This window comes from Phacochoerus africanus, chromosome 14 (genome assembly GCF_016906955.1).
Source record: "Phacochoerus africanus isolate WHEZ1 chromosome 14, ROS_Pafr_v1, whole genome shotgun sequence".
In the NCBI taxonomy this organism is placed as follows: Eukaryota; Metazoa; Chordata; class Mammalia; order Artiodactyla; family Suidae; genus Phacochoerus; species Phacochoerus africanus.
This window is the reverse complement of record NC_062557.1, coordinates 11,734,749-11,756,594: the sequence shown is the minus strand read 5'-3', so window position 1 is coordinate 11,756,594 and position 21,846 is coordinate 11,734,749. Positions and strand designations below refer to the sequence as shown.

General features: G+C 53.2%; 1 protein-coding gene across 7 annotated transcripts in view; it reads left to right on the top strand.

Annotated features, from left to right (window-relative positions):
* ARSG (arylsulfatase G) overlaps positions 1-21,846 on the top strand; it is a 126,583-nt gene that overhangs the window by 98,460 nt on the left and 6,277 nt on the right. For 4 of the 7 annotated variants that reach the window (XM_047756615.1, XM_047756612.1, XM_047756611.1 and 1 more), the window contains exons 9-11: positions 8,822-8,930; positions 16,200-16,320; positions 21,709-21,799. In XM_047756615.1, coding sequence (XP_047612571.1) covers positions 8,822-8,930; positions 16,200-16,320; positions 21,709-21,799 — 321 coding nt within the window. Of the gene's footprint in view, positions 1-8,821; positions 8,931-16,199; positions 16,321-21,688; positions 21,800-21,846 lie in introns of all 7 variants that reach the window. The other 3 variants (XM_047756614.1, XM_047756617.1, XM_047756616.1) reach the window with 2 other exon arrangements.

Genomic DNA, 21,846 nt, shown 5'->3' with positions numbered 1-21,846 from the left:
CCATGTTATGTGTGTCCAGAGAGTAAATCCAAAGAGGTCTCATCACAAGGAACAATGTCTCTTCTTGTGCTTCAATGTTGTATCTTTATGAGATGATGCAGGGTCACTAAATGTCCTGCGACAGTCATGTCACGATGTAGCTAAGTGACGTCCCTAGGCTACGCACCTTACAGGTATACAGGGACCATATGTTAACTATGTTTCAGTAAAACTGGAAAGGACAGAAAAGAAGAGAGAGAGGGAAGAACCTGGGGATAGGTCTTGGCCGTCTGTGTTTTTATTGATTTCTTTGTTTATTGATTTGGGGGCCACACATGCAGAAGTTCCTGGGGCGGGGATTAAACCCTCGCCGCAGCGGTGACCGTGTAGGAATTCTTAACCTGCTGAGCCACCAGGGAACTCCTGGCCATCCGTGTTTTAACAAATCCTTCAGGTGACCTTGATGCAGGTTAAAATATGCCAGGCGCTAATCATCTATATGATTATTTTCTTATATTAACATTAAAATTGGGTGCCTTGGTCACGCTGGCCACACTTCAAGGGCTCAGAAGCCGCGTGGCGCTGGTGGAGTTTGTAAATATAGCACGTTTTCATCACTGCAGAAAGTGCTCTTGGGCAGAGCTGGGAGCAGAGGTGAGTGGAGGAACCCCGGGATGGAGGGGAGCGCAGGGCCTTCTCATCGACCTGGGAGGGCAGCGGAGGCTTCCCTGAGTGGTTTGAGTGCCCAGCTAGCTGCCTGTGTGTCTGGAACGCGTGGGAGCAGATTGAGTAGAGAGACAGGGAAAGCTGGGGCCAGTGTTCAGAGGTCTTTTCTTCCACGTGAACACTTTGAGTCTTAATTCTAAGGAAATGGAGCACTGTGGAAGCATTTTTAAGAAAGTGACATTCCTTTTTTTTTTTCTTTTTTCTTTTTAGGGTCGCACCTGCAGCCTATGGAAGTTCCTGGGCCAGGAGTCCAATCCTGACTATATCTGTGATCACTGCTGCAGCTCACGGCAACACTGGATCCTTCATCCACTGAGTCGTAATAGGAACTCCTGACGTTTCATTTTTTAAATGGAGGGGAGAGGCATTCCCTGGGTTAAGTGGGTTAAGGAGCTGGTGTTGTCACTGCTGGGGGTCTGGTTGCTGCTGTGGTGTGGGTTTGATCTCTGGCCCAGGAACTTCCGCATGCCTCGGGTATGACCAAAAAAAGAAAAAAAATAACAAAATGGAGGGGAGGTTCATGTTAACATAAAATTAGCCCTTAAATTGTACGATTCAGGGGTATTTAGCACATTGACAAGGTTGTGCAAATATCACCGCTGCTGAGTCCCCCCAGATTCTCAATACCCCCAAGAAATTCCCTGTACACTTTATTTTTATTATTTTATTTTATTTTATGGCTATACCCGGGGCATATGGAAGTTCCCAGGCCAGGGATTAAATCTGAGCCACAGCTGTGGCAACGTGGGATCCTTTAACCCACTGGGGCTTTAATGCAGCGATGCACATAAATACCAAATGCTGGGGATCAAACCCATGCCTCCACAGCCACCCGAGGGCCCCTGCAGTCGGGTTCTTAACCCACTGTGCCACAGCGGGCGCTCCCGCGAATTCCCCAGACACTTTAAACACTCCATTGCCCACTTCCCCTGGGGCATTGTTCAGTTTTCCGAGACCTCTCTAACATCCTTGGGGTTGTGTCTAGGGAGCCAGGCAAGGGCTAGACTCATTTTTCCTTAGCCCAAGATGATAAATAAGAGAAACGCGAGACAGGATCTCCAGGCATACCCCACATTCAAACAGCGCCAGGGCCAGAGGCCTCAGCCATCATTATGCCAGCCGCCTGGTGGGTCAGACGAGGAAACTGAGGCTGGTGGGGGGAGGTGGTGGGCTTTCCGCAGGCCAGCTTCTGAGGGAGGAGGCCCCCCGCGTTCGACCACCGCCGGCTCATTCCTTCACTCACGTGACTGGGATTCCTCACATCTCGTTACACCCGACCAGCTGTTGAACCATCTGGAAAATCCTGTCTTACTGCTGTGGACCCCGTGGTAGTTAAGGGAAATCTTCTTAGCCCCTGTGGGAGGCGGAGTGTGGTGGTGGGGGAAGGATGGGTTTGCAGGCTTGGGTCTCGACTCAGTTTAGGAACTGGTCCCCAGTGGCCCCCTGCCCCTTCCGGCCCGTTTCCTCCTCTGTGATGCTGGTGCAGGCCCACCGCATGGGGGAGGCAACCGGGATACTGCCTGGGGCGGGGCTGGGTGTACGCAGCCTGGAGCCTGGCCTCCACTGTCCCCTGTAAGACGCCAGTTCTTCACTGCCAACCAAAGCAAACGGAGGCTCCTCCACCAAGAGAAGAATTGGAAAAAACGCCCTGAGAAAGATTTTCCTACTGAAGCACACGGGCGACTTAAGTAACATATGGAGCGCTTGACAAGTGTTCTGGGCCTCCAGCTGGGGAATCTTTGCTCTGAAGCTGGATTTCATTCCTCTCAAGATAACACCTTTTAGGGCGCAAGGCCTTGCGCAGATGCTGTGGCTGGATGCGGTATCCGTGGCACAGAGCACTTGCATTTGGGGCAGGGGGCTGGAACTGGATGCTGTGCGCTTCTTTGCTCAGGAGGTTCTGAAAGCAAACTTTGCTTAGGAGGCAATACTTCCCCTCCTCATTCTCCAGAGCAGCTCCCTGTCAACTCGTCCACAACTTTCTTGCTCCTTTCTGCCCAGCATGCTGCCAGGGGGGCTCTGGGAAGCCAGGCAGAGCCCCCTTGGGTGGAAGGGGTGTGGCCAGGGGCCTTGGGTCACGGGAGAGGCGCTGGGGGTCCGTCTGGACCAGCTGCCCTTCCTCACTCAAGTTTCTTGTCCATGGGATGCCTGCATATTCTGCTGTAAAGGGGGCCGGTCCCGAGAGTAGATGAAAGAGAGGAGACAGTCCATGTTTTCGCAACCGAGGAGGACAAACAGTACCCAGAGCCCTGCTTCTCTCTCCCCGCAGCCAGCCCAGTACATCAGGCCACGCGCTGCCTTCCCCTGTTCCCAGGGCCCCCGGCCCCCCTCCCTGTCTTCCCTTCCCTTTCCTGGCCCGGCCGCTTTGCTCAGCTGATGGGATGAGGCAGCGTCTCCTGGAGTCATCCTTTTACCCCGTGCTGGAGGGAGGAGGCTCCAGTGGGCTTGGCTTGTTCCCTGCAGGGGTGAGGAGGAACTGGGGGGGGGGGGGCATGGCAGAGCCGCGTCGCCTCCTCCCAGACAAAGCAGCCGGCCCCGAGCCCTCGGCCCCAGCGCAGGCCTGGCTCAGAGCAGCCGTCCCTCCTGTCCCCCCCCACCCCAGACCCTGTTTCCGCCCCGGGACAGGATCAACACCTTGTTTGTCCCCTCACGGTCGGCTCCTCTGTCTGGAAAATCTTTTCTTGTTTTATTTGAAGAGCAGAACTGTTCCTTCCTCCTCCTTGGTGATGAGCAAACATGCTGTTGGACTTGGCACCCTCGCCTTCGAGGAGACCTTGGTTGTAATTTGATGCTATCAGGTTGTTACATAACCCATCCCCCTGGGAAGCGACTGCTACATCCCGGGCCTTCTGTCCAGGTGGAGACAGGAGGTAGGACGGAGAGGGGTCAGAGGTGGGGCTGCGTGAGGGAGCCAGGGACAAGGGGTGATGGCCTTTGGGACCAGATGGGGGCCTGGCCAGCTGATAAGGATGCAGTGGAAGGCCAATTGTCTTCTTCCCGGCCACAGGCCACCAGGCTTGGAAGGTCCCCATCGCCACACTCATGGCCACCCCAGGCCAGCCAGAGTCCTCGACCCCCACGGAGGCCCGGCTGCCCTGTGTTTCTAGAAAACTAGCCTGTGCACTCCGGGTATCTGTGGCAAGGTCACGTATTTATATTTAGAAACGAAGCCTGCTTCTTGAGAAGGTCACAGAATGTATGCTCCCCGGAACAGGCGTGTTCTCCTACCCGAGTCACAAATATACATGCCAGGCAGGTAATATCAAGGAACAAACGTTTGTTTTTGTCTGTTGGCGGACAGCCTTAAGGGTTCAGTAAATTGGAGAGAGGGCTCTGTCTAATGACCGTCAAAATTAGTTTAAAAAAAACAAAACAAAAACAACAAACTACGATTCTTGCCAAAACCAAGTGGTCGGGGGCTGAATTCAGCGTCTGGGTTGCCAGGTTGCAACTTCTGCTATTTTCTCTCTGTAGGTAATTTGGTTTTGTGTGGGGTCTGTTTTGGGTTTTTTGTTTTGGTTTGGTTTTTTTTGGATTGCATTCATCGGGCACTTCCGTGGCAGGCACCTTGCCAAAGGCCCTTGCTTAGATCTTTATATACATTGTCTTACGTAACTTTCCCCACAATCCCTTGAGATCAGTACACCCCTTTCCGGCTGAGGACATTGAGACAGAGGAAGGGTGAGAATTCTGCCCAAGACCTCACAATGAGCAAGCAGCCTCTTGTTTACCCTCCTACTGCCATTTCTTAAACTCTGGTCCTCAGAGGTGGGTGTCAGAATGGACCCGGGATCAGAGCCCCACCCCAGGCGTAATACATCAGCATCTCTGGGGGTCCTCCTGGTGGCGCCAGGCGCTAAGAACCTGGCCAGCCTCTGTCTTAGCCACCCTGCCTTTCTGACTCAGGGAAAGAGGACTTTTGGGCTCTTTCTGGGAAGGACCGCTTTTCCTCCGCGTAGGTCGCAGTGCGTCCTCCTCCGTCTGCCCTTTTCTCGATGTGTCACGGAACATGCCCCTTCACCGCTGCAGCCAGGGAAGAACAAGTAAGCAAATTTATGAATCATGCTTCTGTTTATATTTTGGTTGCTGAGGCTAAATATTTATTGCTTTAAGTAAGAGGTTCTGCCTTAATTAGAGTCATAACTAACCACAAGGGCCTTGAAATGCATTCGCATGACCAGGAGACATGCATTTCTCAACAGAAAGCCGAACGCCACCGACACTTTGAATGTGCCGGAGCCGTGGATCCAAGGAGGAAGGTTGTGCTCCGCTAACGAGTGGCTTCTGCAATTACAAAGGGCAGATTTTAATGTGTGGACTTAGCTACTGCTCCTACGTCTAGGGTCCCATTTACGATCCCGTGGCGTGAAGGTAGAGAGGTGTGGGCCATGCAAAACCGGTCATCACAAAGCACAGGAGGCGTTCCCGTTGTGGCGCAGTGGTTAACGAATCCACCGAGGAACCATGAGGTTGGGGGTTCGATCCCTGGCCTTGCTCAGTGGGTTGGGGATCCAGCCTTGCCGTGAGCTGTGGTGTAGCCTGGTGGCTACAGTTCCGATTAGACCCCTAGCCTTGAAACCTCCATGTGCCATGGGAGCGGCCCTAGAAAAGGCAAAAAGACAAAAATAAAAAATAAAATAAAACACACCCGAGCTACAGTTAGTTCCACAATGCATTTTGTCCAGTTTTTGATTTTGCCCTTTGGTCTCTTCACCTGTGCCCTGAAACGGGCGCGCTCTGCATTAAATCACCTGGAGAATGTTATGAGGAACTGATATCCAGGCCCACCCCAGGCCAATTAAATCATAATCTCTGGGAAAGGGACCATGGCATGGGTATTTCTTCAGAGCTCCCCTAGTGATTCGAATGTATGTGCCAGGATGGGAACTGCTGCCCTAGTAGGCCCTAGAAGGTTTAATGGGTCAGGGTGCTGGCTGAGAGGTTTGACTTGGATTCAAATCCTGATTCTATGGTTTCCTTGCTGTGTGAGCTTGGGCAAATTACTTAACCTCTCTGAGCTTCAACTTCTTCATCTGAAAGATGGGGATAATCATGCTGAGCTCCCACAGTGGTCATAAGGATTAAGTGAGATAATGCAGGGAGGCACTTAGCAATATACTTAGGTGCACTGAGTTCTTAGGAAGGGGTTAGTCTATAGGGGACATCATTGTTCTGTTATTTTTATGTTTAACTTGGGGTGAGTTTCCATTAGCATCAACCCTGGAGACCCCCAGAGGATGCTGGTCGGATTCCGCTAAGTTCGCCCACCCCCAGCAGTGCTCATGAGATACCGGAATTTGGAGTGAGAAAATGAGAGTTCCTGTTGTTGAGGCTCAGAGGGTTAAGAACCCAACTAGTATCCAAAGGGCAAAGGTTCGATCCCTGGCCTCACTTAGTAAGGGGATCCAGCGTTGCTGCAGCTGTGGCATAGGCTGGCAGCTGCAGCTCTGACTCGATTCCTAGCCTGGGAACCTACATATGCTGCAGGTGTGGCCCTAAAAAAAAAAAAAAAAAGAAAGAAAAGAAAAGAAAAAAATGGACTAGATAATGCACCACGCTGTGGGGGACATATTTTTTATAATTGCTTACCCACACTCTGGGCTCTTTTAGGATAAATTCCTTTCAAGAATACAAGGCTTGTGGGCATGGCTGGAATATATAATTGTGTCTTTCTGGTAAAACCAGAACCTAAGGTACAGCCAGTACCTGCTGGCCAGTCTTGACAACATGCAGAGGGATTCCCCCCTCCCTCCACGTGTCTATACCGAGGGGCTTCTCTCTGGCCAACCTTTTCCTCTCTTTGCCTTAATTCCTGAGTCTTTGCAGGTGGCTGTCCACTCTGCTGACATATACGCATTTTATAACTGGCCGAATTCCTCCTATAACCTCTGTAGCTTTCAACTCTCTGCTGAAATAAGATAAACACGTTGACATAGTTTCCTGAGTTAGGAAAGTCGCTCATCTGAAAAAGAACAATACAGAAGATTATGGCAAACGAGCAGAACCGCTGGTGAAGACCAGTTAGCAAATTTCTTAGTTAGGGGCTAGCGTACCCTTCTGGAAACATCCTGGAGGCCGAGGTGCAGTCCTGTGTGCCAACTCTGGTGCCCATCGCCTACCACAGGGCAGGTCCCCGGCTCTGGCCTTCTAGCTGACCCTTAGAATTATTGGCTTGTTATTTGCAATAGAAACTCTCACCTTTCCTTAGCATCTAGCCTCAAAGGCTACGCAAGTTCTTTGAATTTTGTGCTCTGTGGACATGCAAATAAATGGAGTCCATATTTTCACCCACCTATTCCCCAAGCTTCCACAGGAATGCCCCCCACGGGGGCGGGGGGGGGGGGCGGGGAGGGATTATCTGCAGCGATCCAGCACATGCGAGCTTAGATGCTCCCTCCCTGCTCTTTGGCCTTAAGCTGAAGCATAAGTCATGCATTCCAGAGCCACGTGGGAGTGTGTCGTGTACTTGCTGCGGCTCTAGATTCTCTGTTCCCATATGCGTGAATACTTGGGAGTGGGCTCTGTAGATATTATTCATGGGAGGCGTGGCTCTGGATGGGAGAAACGTCGTGGAGAAATCTCGGGCCACGTCAAAGCATTTCCCCTTCAGCCCACACAGCTTCACTTGGTTTTGAGAACCCCCCCCATCACCAACCAGAAACTGTCAAAGGATAGGCATTGTTTTGTGCTTTGTCTCTTACTTCCACACTTGGGGGATTCCAAAGCGGGTTATGAGAACCTTCCAAGAACATGTGGTGGGCCAGGGACCTCAAAGGTTCCGTTGGCTGCAGGGTGAGGGCAGAGTGACAGAAGCTTTGGTCTTCTGGCCCCCTCCCTCTGGCATCGCCGCTGTCATTTCTTATGCCAGCCAAACATAAGGAAGTTGCATGACCGCGGTATGTGTGAGGCGCACACAGCGTTTGCCTTGGAAAGGCTCCGCTACACGCTAACTTTGTGGAATCCTTGGCTCAGCGAGACGAGGTTGGGGTGTGTGTGGGAGTGGTGGGTCCGGTCATGGTTAATTCAACCCAACATGTATTCAGGATGTTTCCATAAAGCATGACCTCATCCCTTCCAGCCCGCCAGTCATCATGATCCTGGCGGTCACTTTTGACTTCTCGGTTACAAAAATAATTCCTTTAATTACCAAGTGGAAATTCATAGATTGCACATAGATGGTTCTTACCTCCCGCCGAGAGCGGCAAGAGGTCGCCGCTGTTACGAACACTGTCTCCACAACATCGGAACAACTCATTCATTCACAAAAAAGAAAAAAAAGAAAAAGGGGAAAGAAAGCAAACCAAAAAGGAAAAAAAAAAGGCAAAGCAGAGGGAACCAAATGCAACAACGTCTATTGAGCAGATCAAATAACGGAAGGGGGGGGAGTTTCCACTTTTATCTCCTTTCGAATAATTTCACTTTTTCATCCTAAACAGACCTCTCATGGTCAGTAGGAAGACACCTGCCTTCATTCATTCATTCATTGAGCCCGTATTTCCTAAGTATCTACTGTGTCTTGGGTGCGCAAGACCGATGCCGGCTTGCGGTGTGCAGACGGTAAACTAGTCAGTAACAAGCCGGACGAGTTCAAGTGTTCTAAGTGGCATGAAGAAATTAAGGGACATGACTCAACAGAGAGTGACAGGAGCAACTATTTCCCTGAATCTAGTAAAATAAAAGCACTTATTGAAAGAGATTAGCTAGATGAGTAAAAACAGCAGGTTACGCTCTAAAAGAAAAAAAGAGGGCGGGGGGAGTTCCTGTCGTGGCTCAGTGGAAACAAATCTGACTAGTATCCATGAGGACCCAGGTTCGATTCCTGCCCTCACTCAGTGGGTTAAGGATCTGGCGTTGCCGTGAGCTGGAGAGTAGGTCTCAGATGTGGCTCGGATCCCAGCTCTTTTGCTGTGTTTGTGGTGTAGGCCGGCAGCTGTAGCTCTGATTCAACCCCTAGCCTGGGAATCTCCATATACTGAGGGTGTGGCCCTTTAAAAAAAAAAAAAAAGCTGGTTACTAAAGGAAGTCATTCCTTTGGTGGAATTATTGGAAACTCTTAGGCCCCATAAGAGAAGGACGTTTTTTCCCCAGAGAACCAACCGCTCCCTTTCTCTCACAGGTGGAAGTCCAGCCAAGCAGACCACCTGGGAAGGAGGGCACCGCGTCCCGGCTCTGGCTTACTGGCCTGGCAGAGTCCCCACCAATGTCAGCAGCACCGCTTTGTTAAGGTACGGGACCCAAACTACCTTCAGTTGTAAGAAAAAGCCATGGACGACCCGGAAGAGAGACCCCATCTGTCACCTGCCTTGGCCAGGTGTCCCCAGATATTTTCCAAACTCAGACTGTAGCAGCATGGAGCTGCCTGTAGGCAATTCCACCTGCTACTTAAAGCAGAAGTGCCCTGGGACTCTTTGCAAGCCATCCTCTGGGGATAATGTCCACGAAGAGGGAATGGGGTGGGTTTCACTCCCTTCAGTGCTGGGGCACAGTGGTGTCTGCCAAAGAGAAAGCGGCTGCCAGGAGGCCCACTTTTGGCCTGGGCCAAATGGATGGGCGGGGATGGAGGTAGGGCCCGTGTCCTAGGCATGTCACTGGTAAGCAGATGACCCTGAGAAAGGAGTCTAAATGCCCACATGCCCTGTCAGGAAGGGAGCTGGGTAGTGGATCCATGGGGCCAGTAGGGAAAGCGTGAGTCCTTAGGTGGGGACATTCTTCCTACCATTGGAAAAGAAGCTTTTACAATGAGGTGCTTCCTTTATTTGTGGCACGACTATAAACGTGCTGATATCTCGTGACTGCTCTGATCTCCTTATTAAGGCAGATCCAGGGGGTGGGCATCCCCTTGGCACAGAATTTGGCCTTGGTGTGCCATTCAGAAAGTAAAGGCACGCGGTGAAGCAGTCGTGACATCTAGTGGGGCCTTCTCGCTCCAGAAGGGACATCCTCTCCGTGGTTCTGCCGTACGCACCACGGACAAAGGGGGCCGCTCTGTAGAGACAGATGCTTGCTCCCATGCTCAGAGGGTTTATTCTGGTTAAACACTAATTTCCTAGTTCCAAAGGTCCTTCACCATTAACCAGATGGGTTCTGGCCTAGAGAACACACCCCACTAGGAACACAGCCTTGCCTTCCTCCAGTTTCCCCAGAGGGGGAGTGGATGACGGGGAGGAAGCGGCGGGGCTGAAGCCCAGGGCAAAGGAAAGGTCAACAGCTGTGATGGCCAAAGTAGGGGTGAGTAGGCCCTGGCCCTGGCAGCCTCAGGGCCCCCAGGAACTCCCGGTCAGCCCTGTATCAGCAGGTGTGACAACAACAGCTCGGGCTGGAGTGTGTGATGTCAGGCCGGCCGGGAAGAGGGCCAGGCGGGCTGCTTTTTATGGGGCTGACTTGGTGCACTCAGGCCAAGTGTTCACAGGCTGGGCTGGCCCTGCACAAAGAACTCGGCTGTCTCTCAAGTTACAGAAACCCAGCACGCGCTTCTCTGTTGAGAAGCTCCACTATAGTCGTCTACGGCACCTTTCGTTCATCATTTTGGGCCTCAGAGGTGACAGCTGACTTAGGGGATCGCTTGGCGAGTATTCAAAGGAAGCAAGGCTTGGTGCAAGGTAACGTTTGCTTGGAATTTTACCAGGACGGTACCAACATGCCCATCAGCCACCCCGGATATTTTTGGCTTTAGGTTCGTCCGGATTGTAATAAGACAGTTTGCCGTCATAGCACTCATCCTCTTGCTATTTTCCCCTGCAAATCCATGGAAAGCAAACTTGGGGGAACGTCCTCACTGCCCGGACTCCCTCAGGGTCCGCTTGAAGAAGGATGCTATGATCCACATTTCAGAAACTGATGCTAATGACTTCGTGTTCCTGGAAGCCCAGCCAGGCACTCCACCTACTATGGTACTTAGTCCCCTATTCCATCATTTATTCTGGTATTTACTCCCCAGAGGATATAGATCTCCTTCCAGCTCAGTGATAACTCCCTTCTGCCACTCTGAGCTGAGGCCAGAATCTCTTAATTCCAGGGGTCCTAAGGAATTATGGGCACCAGCGAGTAGACAAATTGACATAAATACAGAAAAGTAAAAAGGAGTGTTGGGGGGTCAGGGGAGAAGGGGGCCACACTAATCCCATTGGTTAACTTCATTTTTATTTTTGGGGGTCTCTTTTGGGCCGCACCTGCAGCATATAGAGGTTCCCAAGCTAAGGGTCAAATTGGAACTGTAGCTGCTGGCCTAGGCCACAGCTGTAGCAATGACAGATCTGAGCCACATCTGCAACCTACGCCACAGCTCATGGCAATGCCGGATCCTTAACCCACTGAGTGAAGCCAGGGATCGAACCTGCATCCTCATGGATACTAGTCAGATTCATTTCCACTGAGCCCTGAAGGGAACTACCCTTTAATTTTTATTTTTGGTGGCTCCCACAGCATTTGGAAGTTCCTGGGCCAGGGATCAAACCTGAGCTGCAGCAGTGATAATGCCACATCCTTTAACTGCTAGGCTACCAGGAAACTCCTCTATTGGTTACCTTTAGATGTAACTGCTGTGTTAATATTCGAGTGTGGGGTTCCCTGGTGGCCTAGTAGGTTAAGGATCTGGTGTTGTCACTGCTCAGGTCATTGTTATGGCTTGGGTTCCATCCCTGGCCTGGGAACTTCCACATGCTGTGGGCTCCTCCCCTCCTCCGCCAAAAAAAAAAAAACGAAACAAAACTAAAACAAACAAAATTCAGGTGTGCACCAAGATGATATGATAAGGTCAAAAGAAAGGTCTTACACATACCCTGACCCCAAAGCCCAGTGACACAGGGGCGGAATGGGGGAAGTTCAGTTATTCAACCAAGATTTATTGATATGCCCAATTATGGGTCCATCATGGCTCTAGGGGCTGGGCACGGAACAACGGGCACAGCAGACAGAAGGCTTCTGAGGAAACTTCCGGGAGGGCAGGGCTTGGCAGTACCCGTGAAAGAGGCCCGGTGGTTTGACCCGGAAACCCTCCAGGGGGGTATCTCGACTTGGCACTGTTGACATCTTGGGCCGGATGGTCTTTGTGCTGGGGGGCTGTCCTGCGCACGGTCAGATGTCTAGCAGCATCCGTGGCCTTCACCCACTAGATGCCAGTGGCTCCCCCAGTCCCAGGAGTGACAACCAAAACGACTCGGCGCAGCTCAGGGAGGACAGTCTTTATTCTGGCTGACAAGCACGGCTCTCACACCATGCAATTTGTCTTAGTCATGGACAAAAAGTTGCAGGGTCTGCTCTGCCTCTGAGCCAGGAGGCCCCATCTCTGTTCAAGACAGAGGACCCCTCTCTTGGAGAGTCCAGGGCAAGTCTATAGCAACTAGAAGGGTAGACAGGGCTTGAAATCACTCATTTGAAAAACAGAGGTCTGTTCAGCCAGGAGAGGGATGGTCCCCCGGGGGAAGCTCGTGACTCTCTTCCCGCATCCAAAAGGCAGGCAGTCATGCGGAGGGGGATTCGGCTGGTTCTGTGCGTTCTTGAGGCTCCGAACTGAGTCCTGGAAATAGGAGCTGCAAGGAGATGACGTCGCTTCGGGGTCATATGCCTAGGTGTCATGCTGCCGGGGCAGGGCCTGGCCACACATCCCCTTTCACACACCGCCTGTGCCTGGCAGTGGGCTGTGGAGGGAGACAGGGAGGTGGTCTCACGCCCACCCTCCCTCCTAGCGCGCTCTGCTCTGCAATGGACATGCGCACTGCCCCCCACCCTGTGCTCCTTAAAGACGGTGCTGGATTCCAACAGGGACCTGAAGGGAGCCTGGAGGGAAGGCGGCCTCACTAACCCCAGCTTTCCCCAGGGATGAGGAGAGTGGAGAGCCAATTATAACGCAGGAAGAAACGCACAACTGAATGCCAAAAAAGATGTGCCCCCCCCCCAATCCTCCCCCGTCTTAGGGACCACTCCCACCCTTCCAGGTCTGGGGGATGCTCTGCTCTCCCTCCCTCACTCCAGACACAGGACAGAAACGCGCCCACCGCGTGCACCCCCATCCTTCCTCACCCCCTAACTTCCTGCCTTCAGATCACACCCGCCATTTCCCAGATATAGTGTCCCCAGCGTCTAGGAGACACCCTTCCTTCCACCCCCACCCGCCACCCCAGGACAGCCCAGCGAGCACCTCGGTTCCCGTCTACACGTGTCCCGCGGTTCCGGCTGTTCCGCCGGGAGCCGCTCCCCTTCCAGCCCAGCTTCCGGCTCGCCCCCCCCCCCCCCGCAGCCCCCCCCCCCCCCCCCCCCCCCCCCGCGTCCTCCTCGCCATCACCCAGTCAACGCAGCCAGGTTCCTCTGGCAATTCCTTGGATGGAAACACAAATGTGCGCACTTCCTCTGAACCGACCTTCAGCGCCTGGGGCTGGCCGAAGCCAAATGAGAAAAAGATGAAAATCTTTTCACGTGGGCCCCAGGACCTGCAAATAAATGCTCAGTCCGAGCACTGCCTTCCGTGTCATGGCACAAAGCAGCCTCAGTCTCCCCCCTTGCGTGAGTTAGCTCTTGACGGCCCTTCTGGTAACCAAAGGCTCAGTGACCTGGGGCCTCCTCCCCCCAGAAGCCAGGGCCCACTTTCCGATAGAGCAGAGAGGCACAGCACCGGGGGGCACGTAAGATTTGAATTTGCTTTGAAAGCCAGGCGAAAAACAACCACACTCTTTTAGGTTGAAGGAAATGGTAGTTAGCTACTCTTGATGTCAACACAGTTGTAAGATACAGTTTTGAGTGTTTCATATGGAGGAAGTGACCGCAAAGGCAACGGAACCAAGGTTTCATGAAGGTTAGAAAGTGTCTCCCTAAAGCCTTCCTCCCTGAGAATCATAGTAACTGTGGAAACTTGAAAATTAGGTTTGAGGTTGGGTTTTTTTTTTTTTTTTGGTCCCTTTCTCCAAGGTTTCAGAGACTCCCAGGATCTGTTTCCTAGGAAGGGTTTGCAGTGGCTGGGGGCCACCTTGGTGGGCTTTGCAGGACCGATGCTTTCTCCAAGTCGGCGCCGGGGGGCTCTGTGTGCCCAGAGGATCTCCCACCCTGGGGCTCTGTGTGCCCAGAGGATCTCCCACCCTGGGTGGTGCTGGGGGGTGCCTAGGTGTCATGCTGCCGGGGCAGGGACTGGCCACACATCCCCTTTCACACACCGCCTGTGCCTGGCAGTGGGCTGTGGAGGGAGACAGGGAGGTGGTCTCACGCCCACCCTCCTCTTGGGGCTCTGTGTGCCCAGAGGATCTCCCACCCTGGGTGGTGCTGGGGGGAGCTTGGCTTCCTCCTTCCCATGAAGAGGGGCCTCTTGGTAGCTTCAGGGCTAGGTTGGCGTGTCGTGGAGATGGATGCTTTTCTCGGGGACCTGGAGCTTTCCTCTGTGCTCCGGATCCTCCCTCTGAGGATCTGGCTTCATTCTGGGGTGATAGGATTCCGTGAAGATTCGAATCCGTGCAGTATGATTCGGATGCTCCGCCTCACGTGAGGGAGGGGGTGGGGCGGAAAGAAGATGGAAAAAGAAAGTGGACCACGCTTTCTGAGCACTGAACTCGGATCCCGTCTTTCTGGCTCACTGATCTGACCCACCTGGGAGGCCGACCTCTCTTAGAGACATCATTTAGAGAAAGTTCCAACAAAGAGCAGCAGCCCCTTCCGTCCTGGCCTTTTCAGACTGCATTGCAGTCCTCTGTGCTGTCCGCTCTGAGGCAGGAACCTTGGACTCTGGACAGGTTTCTGGACCGTCCTGTCCTCTGCAAGTGCCTACTGAGCACTTCTTGACTTTGCATGCATATGGGATGTCAGCTCCTGGAACGTGTATCTCTAGAGATAAGCCGCCAGCTACGTGGATTGTGAAAGCTAAAGGCGAACCAGAAACACCCTGCATCATAGTCAAAGGAGAGAGTCCTCCTGGGGTTGTAGGCAGAGTCCTGGACAGGAGGAGAAGAGGCTGGCAGAGGGGAGGGGTCCTTTCTGTAGCTCCTCTTGAAAAGTAAGGCTTTGAGTTCCCTGATGGCACAGCGGGTTAAGGATCTGGCGTTGTCACTGCAGTGGCTCAGGTTGCTGCTGTGGCTCGAATTTGCTCCCTGACCTGGGAACTTCCACATGCCTTGGGTGCAGCCAAAAACAAAACAAAACAAAACAAAACAAAAAACCCACAAAAAAAAATTTAAAGAGAAAGATGATGTGGTGATGCCACCCTCCCCAGACTCAGATGTAGTTCTGGAGACCTTCCCCCTGCACGAGTCTGAAGTTTGCCACTGTGCCCAGCCTCAGGTGGCCCCTCCTTCCTGGGGAAGTCCAGCTTCACGCTGCCCTTGCCCTCCGGGCTCCATCCGGTCCCACTGACTCAGCGGGCCTGGCTCGCAGGTGCACAGCTCGGGTGGAAGGGGCAGCCGGTCTGTTCTTGCTGAAGAGTTTTTCCCTAATGTGAGCACAACGGGCTGGCGGGAGATGGGCCTTAGAGCGGAGTCAAATTGTACCACATGACTTCAAACGAAAATCAAATTAACAAAATTCACCGAAATGTTCATGGTGGCTGCCTTTGGGTGAGGGACTGTTTGTGTGCTGGCTGCTCCTTTGGGTTTCTGGATGTTATCATTTCTTCTCACTGGGGACACGTACTTATTTTGTAATGGGAGTGAAAGAGCTAAGCAAAAGAGGCTGGAATGTTTCACACACAATGGCATTCTAAACAAAGACGAGGTATTTGTGACCCAGAGACCCAGGGAAGGAACATCAAAGCGAATGTTCTCTTGCAGGCACCCGTCACAGAGTGTTCCCTCTCGGCGGGTGGCAGTGGCCTGGTTGGTGCCAGGTAGAACCCCTGAGTTCTTAGGTCTGCAGGGGTGCCCCTGTGGGTAATTATAATACAGACATCCAGGAGGCACTTTTTGATCACGCTGATAGTGGACTCTATTATTATCACGCCCATTTTAGAGACCAGAAAACGTCTTTTCTTTTTCTTTTTAGGGCCACATCTGTGGCATATGAAAGTTTCCAGGCTAGGGGTCGAATTGGAACTGTAGCTGTGGCATTGGCAGCGATGCAGTCTTGAACGCCACAGCCACAGCAACTCCCTAGCAATGCCACAGCCACAGCAACACAGGATCCCAGCCTCATCTGCAACCTATGCCCCAGCTTGCAGTAACTCGGGATCTTTAACCCACTGAGCAAGGCTCCAGGAATCAAGCCTGCATCCTCGTGCATATGAGTCAGGTTCTTAACCAGCTGAGCCCCCATGGGAACTCAGAGACCAGAAACCTGAGGCGTTTGAGGAACCGGACAGGCGGTGAGAGCTGGGATGTGAACGCAGGCAACACCACGGCACCATTCTGCCTCTTGGAGGAGCAGACATCCAACTGGGAAGGCAGGCAGGCCCCGGGGAGGGGGAACCCCACAGGGGGCTGACGGTGCTCGGTCCGGGCTGGTCCAGGCGGCTCTTGACCACAGCACGGCCGGCGAGAGAGAGCCTGGGAAGGGTGGGGGCTGATGCTGTCCTGGTCTTCCTGCAGCGTGCTGGACATCTTCCCCACCGTGGTGGCCCTGGCTGGGGCCAGCTTGCCCGGGGACCGACACTTTGACGGTCTGGATGCCTCTGAGGTGCTGTTTGGCGGGGCGCCAGCTGGGCACAGGGTAAGCAGAGAAAGCATGTGTCCTACCTGGGCTTTTCAGGAGGTTGGCCTGTCGCCTCTCGTTGGGGCCTGGCTGCCTTTGTGCAAACAGAACCATCCTCAGGAGATGTACGTGCTGCCGAAGATGCATTTTGACAACCCCCGAGGAGTGACTCCTTTGAGATGAACCCCTCTTTCCACTCCCCCCCTTTCTTCCCTAATTAATCCCCTGGCTCAACCCAGATTTCCCCCCCCCCCCCTTTCTATGGCCACAGCTGCAGCATATGGAAGTTCCTGGGCTAGGGGTCGAATTGAAGCTGCAGCTGCCAGCCTACACCACAGCCACAGCAACACAGGATCCTTAACCTACTGAGCGGGGCCAGGGGTCGAACCTGCATCCTCATGGATGCTATGTCAGGTTCTTATCCCACTGAGCCCCAACAGGAACTCCTCAATCCAGATTTATATGTAATAGTCTGGCTTAGGGTGACCATGCATTGGTGCTTATTCCCTGTGACGAATGATTTTTTTTTTTTTTTCTCACCACGAATTAATTTTCTGACAGGATACAGGCACTTGGCACATTTTTGTTGGATGCGGTGCGTGACCAGGGATTGTGGGTTGTGTATGGTGGGGCTCCCCCGTCAGAATGGAAAGCTTCCGAGGGCAGGGTTCTTGCCGTGGAATTCTCAGTACAGGTGGCACAGTGTCTGGCATCCAGCCGGCATGCAATAAGCTCACATTGAATGAATGAATGCGTGAAGGATGAATGAATGAAAGACCTCTTGCCCTTGACTTTTCCTGGCTCCTAGAGGGCTGAGCACACGCACGGCTCTCCAGCCCCCAGTGTCCCCCGCTTCCGTGTGCTCTGAAGCCTTCGGTGGCAGCAGCAGCCAGGAAGGGTCGGGCCTGATGGCCTTTCCCTGTCTCTCTGTGTGTTTTACTTTTGCCAAAAGGAAGAGGAAGTGGGAGGAGGGAAGGAGGCCTGCGGAACCCGGAACCCCCTCTGGAAGGCCCGGTGAGCCCGGCTTCTCAGTTAGGGACCCACACATCAAAGGGTCTATTTCTGGCTTTACCGGGGGTCACAGGGAAGTGAGTCAAACGGACGGTGGCAGTTCCTGGAGCTGCCCTTCCCGACAGCTGGCACACGGGTGCGGAGTGGGCCCCCGGGGAGGCTCTAGGGGTTGTCAGACGATGCCCGGGGTGGCCCCCCCGAGAAGGACTGCTCCTCCCGGCCTCTCGGACCCCCTCCGAGCTGCGGACCCCTCCAGGCAGAGCCCTGCTCCCGCACCCCAGCCAAGCAGGAAGGTGGTTTCCGCCCCTGGGCTGCGAGTGTGCAGTATGTGACCCTGGGGGGTGATTGAGGACGTCAGCGGAGAGGTGCTCCCGAGTGTTTATGACACGGCTGCTAATAGAATAATTGGGGTCACCAGGAAGGGCTTCGGGGACTGCGGTCTCCTTGACGTTGTCCAGCCCCCGGTGGAAGCCAGCTTCTTGGCGCGGAACTTCCGCTTTCCGAGGCGAGAAGGCTCGCTCTCTTTCTCAAGTTGCCGCTTTCTGCAGACGCCTGGAGGCCCCTGCTTTGGGGCTTAGCAGTTACCGGTCTAGGCCCCGATGGGGTTGGGCCCGGGAACCGGGTACGAGAACCAGAGAGAAGCCACAAGGCCGTTTGGGGTTTTTGTGGGGATGGATGATGGGTGGTGATGCAGCTGGCCTCGGGCGGATTCGCTCCCTAACCACACCCCGTGGCCCAGAAGGAAACAGCCGTGCTTACCACCTGCTAGAAGCTGCCGACGAGATCTTCAAGAGAGAAAGCGCCTGGGTGCTGGCACCTGTGGCCGTGTCCAGCCTTGGAGAGTGCTAGACCCCTGTCATGCGAATGAAGATGCTTGAGAGGCGGGCGTAGGTAGCCAGTGGCCCTGAATTTGCCCTTGGTCTTTTCTGGTCAGCCCCAAAAGAGACGAGAGGAAATCATCTCGAATTTGATGAAGGGGGGCCAGGGGGTGAAAATATGAGTGATAACAGACACACACACCCATACATGTGTGTATACATACATACGCACACGTAAGTCTAATAAACACAACTCGTGTGTTCACTCTTGGCGACATCCTGGGCTCGTGACATTCTAACAAGGGTGGGCTTAGAAAACCATTCCAGTTTCAAGAAACTCCAAGTAACTCCTCGATCGTCATCTCAGAACAATATGCAAATACATCTCAGCAACGGGGTTCTTCCCTCTTTTGCAAATGAGTCACGGAAAGTGGAAGAGCTGAAGCAACCTGGGCCCCGGGTACCCTCTGGCAAAGCCTCACCGCCTCCACCCCAGGCCCCACTGGGAGAGGTTTACAAGCAAATAATGGGCTACTGGTTTTCCCTGCTGAATGATCTTCTCACCACCCCCTTCGTGGGCAGCTACAGCTGTGGGGTCTGCGACATTCAAAACCAGGAGCCGCAGACACCATGCTGCAAGTTCCTGCATCTGCTTGGCCTTCTGCTGCCGACCTCGAGCGGTGAGAGATACCACAAGGAGGGACAGGGGAGCCGGGCGGGGGAGGGCACACAGCTTGGCACCAAGTATCCTACTTTGTGCTTGTCTGGCTCCCAGAAGAAGGCGGAGATTGTAATGTCAAGTCCTCTCTCAGCCCCAGGTTGCCATGGCCAAGTCTGAAAATTGTCAGCCAAGGAAAGACTTCCTTAATGGCTCTGCATCCATCCAGCCCAAACCAGTCTGGGGCTACGTGGGTCTTACAATGCTCGGTAAGTCCCTGGAGGTGGTACTTTGAGGAAACAGAGGCTAGGGCTTAGTCTCTGGAACACGGATCACTTCTCTTAGGGAGAAGGGAGGCCCCTAGTGGTGAAAGATGCTGTCCGGAGTGGTGGCCAGTGGCTGACCGCTTTTGGAGAACTGGAGCCGTGAGCTCCCACCTGCTGGGGTCAGAGGTGGGAAGCTCTGCTTCTGGGGAAGCTGCATAAACACCAGCCTAACACAAAGAGACGCCCCCTGCTTGAAACAAAACAAAACAAAGCCAACAGGTGAGAAAGACAACTGAGAAGATGCAACATGTTTGCCGAAGATAAAGTTATCTTTGAAATTTGGAGCGAGTGTCCTCTGGAGAGGAAATGTCTTCAGCTGTGATTCATGTGTAAATTCACCAACCTCCTTCCTATGTTGATATAAACAAGAACACCATAGTCAGTCTGCCCAAAGGGGAAAGAAAGGCATATACAAGTTTTCCAAAATCCATCCACGTTTCTGAGAGGGAGCCACTTCGCTTCCTCTTGGATTTCGGAAGTGGTGCCTGGTAACGCTGGATAAATATCCTGAACGTGGCAGCCCACCCTCATGGATTTTCTGTTACTGAAACTCAAATAACGTCCGTGATTGGAACCGGCGGACCTTGACTCCCATCTCCTGGGTGTCTGAGGACATCATAGATCAGTTGACAATAGATTTTTCCAAGTCTCCCACTTCCTGCCCTTTCCAGAAGGAAACAAAACAGCCTCCTGCGGTGAGAGGCTTGGCTTCCTGCAGGGTTGGAAGAAGTGAGGGTTTTGAGTTGCGACTTCTTTTCCTGTTTGGAAGAAGCCTGCTGCCATCACACTGGGGGTGGGGGGGGGGTGTACTTGCAGGATTGTCACGAGAGCACGGAAGCAGCAGGTGTGGGAGGAGCCCCACCCTCACTGGCATCCTTTCAGAGCCGGGAAACTTGGGGGGACAGCTGTTTACTGCTGCAACAGATGTTTCTCATTTTTTTTTTTTTTAGCTCCATGGAAACTTTGAATCACATAAGCGCCTTTCCAGCGATATATATCGGTCATGATTCATACCAGGGCTGGTCTCACGCTTCCAGCCTCAATCCACCAGCTTACTGAGGATGCTAGTCATTTGTTTTCTACCCAACCTTGCCCTAGGTTAACCGTGTTGCAGGGCGATTCTTCCATCCCTGGTGAAGAAGGTTTTCTCACAGTCTGAGCGCAGCAGGATCGCGTCAAAGGCGACCTGCGTCCCGAGGGAAGGCTGAGCGCAGTTCTGGACCAGTCATGCTGAGCCATCCTCTCAGGGATGCCTTTTATGCCAGCTTTGCTCACGTGAGAGTCAAAAAGTCGACTGGAGGGTGCAGAAGCCTTTTGTCCAGGAGGTCTGAGGATCCCCTCCCCTTTGCATCAGACGCCCTGGGAATATTTCTAAAAGATGCATGTTCCCAGGCCACTTCTTGAATCTGAGAGGTGGGGCTCAGGCAGGCGAGTGACCTCTGCAGTCACTGAGGGTCTCCCGCGGAGAAGGACCCTGCGCTTGTGTTAAAGCACATGTGCTTGAAATTCTTAATTTTTGGATTCGGTTTCTCCCCTCACTTTGCACTGGACCCCGCAGATTCCACGGCTAGTCCTGAGCCTAGGAATTCGGGCAGAGCCGTAACCCACTCGGATTAATTTACTAGCCGAAGGGCTGCTTCACACAGACTCCCTGCATTTGGCTGATTGTGGACCCAGGCCTGTGTCTGTTGGTGTTTGGGGGCTGGGCTGCGGGGCTGGGGGTGGGTTTGGGGGTGTGATGGGGGTGGGACTTCAAGGCTTCTCCAGGGAGATGGAACTCAAAAAGCCTCCCGGGGAGAGAAGCATTATCAGACCCTTATCGTCCCACTTGTCTCACTGTAACTGTTACAATGGCACTAAGGACCTCCCTACCCCGGCAACTTGGCCCACTCCTTCCTACCCCCGCTACTAGGAAAGGTAGGCAGCCCGGCTTCTCACCTCCTCCCCTTTGACCAACTTGGCCTATGTCTCCCCCGCCCCCACTGGAAGAGCTATGGGGCCCACGCCTTACCCCACCCCTATATGCCCCCAACCAACCAGCAAGTATATGCAAAGACCCCCTTCTTCCCCAGCCAACCAGCAGGTCCGCAGGTGTATGGCACACCACTCCTTGCCCTCCTTTGTCTTTGGGCTATAAAAACAGACACAGTCATGTCTACACCTTGCTTTGAATCTGGAAATTTCTTTTTCCTCCCATGTACAGAGCCACAACAATGGGGAGCAGGGACCATGACAAAGAAAGGAATGCTGTCCAGGGAGCACCTAGCAGAGTTTTTGTGTTTTTTTTTTTTTAATTATAGTTGAATCACAATGTTCTGTCAATTCCTGCTGTACAGCAAAGTGACCCAGTCACACACACACAGACATTCTTCTCCGCATAGTCTCTTCCATCATGTTCTGTTACGAGGGATTGGATCGAGTTCCCTGTGCTGTACAGCAGGACCTCATTGCTTAGCCATTCTACATGGAATAGCTTGCATCTACTCACCCCAGACTCCCTGTGCATCCCTCACCCTCCCCTCTCCCCCTCCCCCTTGGCAACCACAAGTCTAGCAAGGTTTCCTTATTCGTAGGCCCTGCCACCCTTTCTCAGGTGCTGTTTCACCCCAACAGTGGGGCGGCCGGAGAGGATGGAGCCCTTGAGACAGTGCGCCTGGAGCGGTACAAGGCCTTCTATGTCACCGGTGAGTTCGTTGGTGAGCACCCCTCCCCCGCCCCGCCCCCCTGGACT